The 7,550-nt window shown below is 47.0% G+C and overlaps 1 protein-coding gene across 2 annotated transcripts in view; it reads left to right on the top strand.

Moving 5' to 3' along the window:
- The window catches only part of DOCK5 (dedicator of cytokinesis 5), a 191,695-nt gene that overhangs the window by 133,727 nt on the left and 50,418 nt on the right, over positions 1–7,550 (top strand). For both annotated transcript variants that reach the window (XM_036450436.2, XM_036450437.2), the window contains exons 24-27: positions 472–542; positions 1,282–1,388; positions 3,469–3,605; positions 6,648–6,743. In XM_036450436.2, the coding sequence (XP_036306329.1) occupies positions 472–542; positions 1,282–1,388; positions 3,469–3,605; positions 6,648–6,743 (411 nt within the window). The remainder of the gene's footprint in view (positions 1–471; positions 543–1,281; positions 1,389–3,468; positions 3,606–6,647; positions 6,744–7,550) is intronic.

The raw sequence follows: 7,550 nt of genomic DNA on the forward strand, positions 1-7,550 counted from the left end.
GCAGCATAGTATTCCATTGTGTAGATGTACCATAGTTATTGGATCCAATCATCTGCTGACGGGCACCTAGGCTGTTTCCAGATTCTAGCTATTATAAATTATGCATTGTCACTTTTTTTAAATGCAAAATAGGTAATCTCTAAAGATTCATGTTTGAACTTCTTTATTTCCTCTTTGCTCATTATGGCAACGTTGTGAGGGAGAGGTCAAGGTTTTAACTGCCTCTTGAATACAAACATGGGACCCAAATGGGCAGGACCTATTGGTAGTGCAGACAGAAGGCAGAGCCTCCTGACTTTTCAGGAAAAGAGGTTTTAGGAGGTTGTGTAGCACCTCCGTGTTCCCTGTTGTTGCGAGAACCCCTGTGCCCCGTTCCCTGTTTCAGAGCCGAGCCTTCGGTTCCTGGGAGGAAGCCGGGAATTCTGTTTGTCCTGCTAGGCAGCTGACTCTGCCTGTGGTGTTTCCTTACAGGGCGCAGCTCTGAAGTACCTTCCTAGCATCATAAACGACGTCAAACTGGTGTTTGATCCTGTTGAGCTCAGGTAAATAGCAAAAAACATATTCACTGAACCATTTTGTGCTCAGTTCTGGGAAGAGTCAAGAGAAGCCACAAAGCCTGCTTCTGAAGAGGTTTTCACGTTGTCAAGGAAATGGGACGCACAAACATAAAATTAACTGCAGAAGAAAGTACATAATAATATGCTTCCAGCCCTATACCTATGTATCCCAGAATGCTAAGTCAGATGGCCGTGGGCACTGGGGTGCAGTTAGCAAAAAAGGATTCTGCAGCCAAAACCGATTTTGGCTCAGTGGATAGAGCGTCAGCCTGCGAACTGAAAGGTCCCCAGGTTCGATTCCAGTCAAGGGCATGTACCTTGGTTGGGGGCGTATCCCCAGTGGAGGGTGTGCAGGAGGCAGCTGATCAGTGTTTCTCTCTCATTGATGTTTCTAACTCTCTCCCTACCTCTCTGTAAAAAAATCAATAAAATATATATTTTTTAAAAACTTAAAAAAAAAAGAAAAAGGATTCTGCAGAAGTTGAGTGTGAAGGCAGGTCTGAAAGCGGTTAAGGTCCTGGGGGTACTTGGGAAGTCGAAGCAGAGTTAGCTCTAAGGCTGATACCTGAAGTGAGCAAGGAATAGTTTCTCCTTTGCTTCCTTGAGACAGCCTCTGAGGTCATTTGGGAGAGATTTCCAGGTGAACCTCAGAGCAGAGGGGAAAAAAGTAAGGGCATCTTGTACTTGTCACCATGGAAACGCTAACCACGGGCTTCCCTTCCAGCGTGCTCTTCTGCAAGTTCATTCAGAGCATCCCTGACAACCAGTTAGTCCGCCAGAAGCTGAACTGCATGAGCAAGATCGTGGAGAGCAATCTTTTCCGGCAGTCGGGTAAGTCTCCACCAGAACAGCTGCCTGTTGAGATCCTGCTCTTGCTTCTGCAGCCAACACTGGCCCCCTGTTAAGTCCCTGCCAGTGTTTGCTGGCATTTAAGAACCTCCTGGGAAACCAGCTTTAAGGAGAAGGTGAAGTCAGTTCGGTATCTCCAATAGTTCCTAAAAGAGCTCCTTAATTAGACCAGTCAAGTGTTTCATTAATTAGGGAGCTTCGGCTGCAAAATAGGAAGCCCAGCAAGTAATAAGCAAGCAGGAAAGATAGTCCTTTTAAAGAAATGCTGCTGCTTTGGCCATGTGTAGCATATCCTTGAAAACTAGGGGCAAGGGTCAGCAGTGCAGTGTGCCCAGCATCACATATTACATGCATCTATTGAAATAGTCCCATCTCCATGCTCAGTCATGCCACCTGAATAGCTGAAAATCAACCATGGTGGAAGTATTTACACCATGGAAATTGGCAAACACTATAAATCAAAGGGGTGATTTTGGGAGGAGAGGGGGATTATTAGCAAACTGCTGGGAAGAGTGGAGGGAGAGTAAGAAAACACTTTCACTGGTAAAATACTATTCATTTTTTGAGGAGTCAAGCCTGTAGCCACTAAGTCTAAATCACTGTGCTCCTGCCCCAAAGCTGATATGGGGAAGAGGTCCGATAGCCAGTCTTTCCCCCAATAAACCCTAGCCTGGCTAGAGTGGGCAGCTGTGGGACCTTCTTTTGCATTTCCAGCAAGTCAGGAAGTCCTGAGAGTGACCTCATGTTATTTGTGTTGCCTGGGGGAGGCGAGTGAGACCAGCAGGACTCCTCAGAAAGAGGAAAGTTGAGTGAGTCATGGTGGTAGAACCATCATGGCCTTGCCTCTGGCTGGTCATGTGACTTTCTGGCTGGTCGTGTGACTTTAAGTTTCCACTCTGTTTCCATGGAAGGAAGGACTTGAACTAGATTAGGTGAGAAGCTTCTGACTCTGCTGATTCGTGACCCTATGAATGTGTGCTTAGAGATTTCACCTTTTGTAAGGACACAGTTGGAAAGTAGTACATACAAGAAAACTAGTGAGTGCTCTGCGGTAGAAAATGTAATATTACTAAACGTCTCGGTATGCTGGGATAACCTCAGCCTCTAAGGATGCAGAAAGGATAAAAGCCAGTAAAGGGGGGTGTTTGTGCCCTGGAGTAAGCATGCCCTATTGGGGTTCATTTAGGGGAAGCATTCTCACTGATGACGGTCACTCTGTGAGTGTGAGTGTCAGGATATCTGGACTGGCCATATAACGTTTTAAGAGGCAAAGATTTCAAAAGGAAGATGCAGGGGTTACTCTGTGAAGCCCACGTGCCTGCGAAAATGTGGGCAGAATATCCGTGAGGCACGTTACAGTGTTGTATTGAAGCTGGATTGTTTTAAGAATTTTAGAGTAAATGTCCTCAATTAGGTAGAAAATGTCAAAACAAAATTATTTTTTTGCTATTTTTCACATTTTTTTCAACTGTAGTTTACATTCTATATTACTTTGTATTAGTTCCAGGTGTACAGCATAATGGATAGACAATCATATGCTTTACTAAGTGATCCACCTGGCCCCATCCGTAGTTATTACCGTGTTGCTGACAACATTCCTGTGCAGTCCTTTACATCCCCACGGCTGGTTTGTAGCTACAGTCAGTGCTTCTCAGTCCCTTCACCTGTTTCATCCAGGCCTGGACTCCCTCCCCTTGGGCAGCCATCAGTCTGTTCTCTGTGTCTGTCTCTGTCAAAACAGAATTTCTAACTGTGTAACCTGCTTAGTTTATTAGTTTCATATGGCTCTGCTTTCAAGTATCAACTTGGCAATTTTTAAAAATGGCTTAAGAACTGTAACTTTAAGCATCTTGTTATAGTTACCGATGACAGGTACAATTTTCTTAGTTTTAAAAATCGAGTTACAGGGCCGAAGTTCCTAAACTTGGGTGCTCCTGAGGGATCCAGTGCCGCAGGGCGGAGTGCAGGGGGGACTGGGGAACGGGCAGGCAGGCATTGCAGGGGAGCGGTGTTCAGCAGGTGGCCCTGCCCTGCAGCCGTGCGGTCTCCTCTTCTACCCCAGAGTGCAGAGACGTGCTCCTGCCGCTGCTGACAGACCAGCTCAGCGGCCAGTTGGATGACAACTCCAGCAAGCCTGACCATGAGGCCAGCTCGCAGCTGCTGAGCAGCATCCTGGAAGTGCTGGACAGGAAAGATGTGGTGAGTGGGATGCTCACTGACGCGGGCCAGAGTGACGCTGTGTATGGCCTTCCAGGTCCCAGGGCTCGGCCCCGGCCGTTGAGAATCTGGGTCCTGGGCAGGCCGCCCCCATTTTGGAAATGCTTAGAGAGGCTTGTCCTTGCTGGAGCCTGCTCTGCAAGTCTTGGCCAGGAGAGTCCACCTGCCGTTGGGGCCGGCCCTGCCCGCTTTTCCTGCTTGTCCTCCTTGAGATCCCTTGTCCTCTGTGAGCACCTTTCACACGTTGCTTTTTATGCAGAAACCTTGGCCTTCTTTACCTCTGTACCTGACCACACCATTGTACATGCTCCTGAGCTTCTTGGAAGTTCTTATTTTCAGTGTCTCCGACGCCGATCCTTCAGAGCCTTGTGAAAAATGATGTGTTTTATTTATTTATTTTTATTTTTTAAATTTCTTTATTGATTAAGGTATCACATATTTGTAATACCTCAACCCTTCATTCCAATCCCCCACCTCCACCCTCACTCACGCCCCTACCCTCCTATTATCCTTGACCACTGGTTAGGCTCATATGTATGCACATAAGTCCTTTGGTTGATCTCTCCCTTTTATCCCCACCCTCCCTCTGAGGTCCAACAGTCTGACCCATGGCTCCTTATCTCTGGGTCTGTTCTTGTTCATCAGTCTATGTTGTTCACCATTTCCCCTAGATGAGTGAGATCATGTCCTACTGGAAATAGACTTATAAGAATCAAAAATGAGACAAGCAATAATTGTTATGCTGAAAGATGACGTGTTTTCTTATCTGGCCTTGTCTCTATGATGTAGGCATCTGTGCCCCTAAAATCCTGGGGCAGAATCGGCCTGGATTTGGGATGTCCCAGGCTAGCACAGCCCATAGTCGAGGCGTACCCTCCACCCAAGAGGCCGGAAAACCTTGTAGAATGTGTTCAGTTTAGCACCAACCATGGTCACCGCCTCCCACGATGGCTGCATGGCATTGCCTTACAGAGCAGGGAGATCACTGTTGGTTGTTCTCTTACCGATGATATCTTTAGATTCCGTTCTGCTGAGGGGTAGGAGAAGTGCTGCCCTTCCCCACAGGTAGATCCTGTGTTCACCTCTCAGGATCCACCCTAGTTTGGCCACAGCCTGACTCCTCTCCTGCTGGCCATGACATGGGCATGCCTGCGTTTCTGAGAGTCACACCTCTGCCCCAGAGGGACGACAGGACACACTGCTATGTACCTGCCTGTCTTCTTTCCCTGAGCCCCAGTTTGCACTATTTACTTAGTATTAGTTATAGATCATCCCCAGCCCCCCCCCTTTTTTTTCTTAAATGTATTCTCAGAAACCACATTATAAAATGGAATAACTTTCCCATAAGGAATTTTGTGATTAGAGATTTGATTCCTAACCAAGGACTTCGAGACAAATAAATAGATGTGATTACTCATGTCATAATAACAATAACATTTTAAAAATGTAACTCTTTAGGATTTCGTAATTAAAAAAACTAAAATGAAGCTCATAACCCCATAAAATTGGCAACAGTGTGCTAGGCACTCTGTCTTAGTGAGGGCTAAGTGTTCTAAAAGCATGCATATTCGTGAATGATCCTAACCTAACCTGAGACACAGGAATCAGGCAGTGCTGGGTTTCTTGTCCCAGTATTACCAGCTTTTTTCCTTTAAATACATTTTATTGTTTGTTTGTTTTTTTACAGAGAGGAAGGGAGAGAGACAAGGAGTTAGAAACACCGATGAGAGAGAAACATTGATTAGCTGCCTCCTGCGCACCCCCTACTGGGGCTGTGCCCACAACCAAGGTACATGCCGTTGACCAGAATTGAACTTGGGACCCTTCAGTCTGCAGGCCAGCGCTCTATCCACTGAGCCAAACCAGCCAGAGCTAGTATTACCAGCTCTTTATCCTTTGGCAATCTCGTGGTGCTCACTTTGCCATTCAATAATATGTAGGAATTGTTTGAGATGACTTCTTAGGCTTCTTCCGCTTCTGATTCTGTTGTTGTTGTCTTTTAAATATCTACACTAATAAAAGAGAAAGGTGCAAATTCACTGTACCTTTGTGATGCCCACCAGCCAATCAGACTAGGCTGGAGGCTGGAGGCCCAAGGTCAAGGTCAAGATGCCAGCATGGTAGAGTTTGCGTGAGGGCTGTCATCTGAGCTCACAGGTGGCTCGTTCACACATGGCCTTTCCTCGGTGTGCGTGAGTCAAGCAAAAGAAAAGGCAAGTGCCGAAACCAGTTTGGCTCAGTGTAGAGCGTCGGTCTGCGGACTGAAAGGTCCCAGGTTCGATTCCAGTCAAGGGCATGTACATTGGTTGCGGGCACATCCCCCGTAGCAGATGTGCAAGTGGCAACTGGTCGATGTTTCTCTCTAATCAACGTTTCTAGCTCTCTAGCTCTCTCCCTTCCTCTCTGTAAAAAATCAATAAAATATATTTTTTTAAAAAGAAAAAAGAAAAGGCAAGCTCTCTTAATCTCTGACATAGACACTAATCCCATCAGACCCCAGGGTCGTGCTTGCTTTCACGAAAGAATGCACCCAAGGTCCCCATGGCCAAAGCCATCACAGTATTGGTTAGAGCTTCAGCACAGGGATTTTGAACACATCTCCTTGACTGGAGTTTCTTGGGGGTTTTCCTCCTGCTGAGAACTTTGTATTATTGCCTTTCACTTCCTGGCCATGTGCCTCATTGTCCTGGGCAACCTGACCTGCTCAGAACCGGGACCAAGGACCTCATACCAATGCTGCCCTCCTAAAATGTGCAGAGCTGGTGGCCACAGTGAGCTCTCCGTGGACCCAGTGGTCTGGACTGTCAGGGCCGTCTCCTTCCCTGCAGCCCCATTCTCATCTTTAAAATGTTACAGCTGACCCTTTCAACTGAGTCCTTAGAATCGATGTTATGTATTTTTCTTCTTCAACCCTGCTTCCTTCTGGATGAGGGGTTGCTTGGGAGGGAGGAGCCAGAAACCTCTGTGAAGGTTTCTGCAGAGAAGTGCCGAGTCAGAAGGGGTGTGCCTGTCTGTCTCCCCCAGGGCCCCACGGCCATGCACATCCAGCTGATCATGGAGCGGCTTCTGAGGAGGATCAACCGGACCGTGATCGCGATGAACAGGCAGTCTCCCCACGTCGTGAGTATCGCTTCAGGAGCCCCTGCTGCTGCTGCCTCAGCACCCCACCTGCCTTAATGTGAGGCCTGGGACCAGTGGCTTGGACCAGACTCACAGGCCCCTGCACCTGCACGCACAGTGGCTTGGGAGTGAAGAGTCTGGAACTTTCCAGTCTCCTCAGATGGGATGGGTGGTGGGTTACCACAGTGAGCAGATCTTAACTCTGACTGGTTTTCTCTTGGGAAGGTTAAGGATTCCCTAAATTTAAGGCATGCAGGTCCATTCCTGAGGAGTCTTACTCAGGTTGAAAGTTAAACAAAAGCCTGGTCTAATATTGTACATTAAAGCCGAGACCCTCCAAGATGTGTGGGCACCCTAGGAAGACTGATAATGCTGTTTCTGTTCGACCCAATATTCTGAGTATTTGATACTTTATTCAAGGAAAATCCGAGTCTTTGGGAGCAGAAAACAAGGGGTTTTGGTAGCTGCATTCAACATTTCCTCTACCATCTCAACTAATTTAGTTCTGACTCTGTTTCTGCAGCCTCTGTCTTGATCCTCCTTGTTAGACCCATAATAGTAACGGCTCCCAGCTGTAGTGCTGATAATAGTAGAAGTCATTAGCCAGTTATTTTTGTGTTCCAGAAACGGTCTTAAGCACTTGATAGCTCAACAAAAGCTTGCACCCATCCTGTTAGGAAGTTCCATTAGCTCCATTTTTTCAAATGAGGAAACATGCTAAGAGTGGTTAAGAAACCTGGTGAGGTTACATACATGCCAGGGGGTTGAAGTAGGGTTGGGACCAGGCAGGCAGCCAGCCTGGCTCAG

The sequence above is a fragment of the Pipistrellus kuhlii genome, unplaced genomic scaffold, assembly GCF_014108245.1.
Source record: "Pipistrellus kuhlii isolate mPipKuh1 unplaced genomic scaffold, mPipKuh1.p scaffold_m20_p_21, whole genome shotgun sequence".
NCBI lineage: Eukaryota > Metazoa > Chordata > Mammalia > Chiroptera > Vespertilionidae > Pipistrellus > Pipistrellus kuhlii.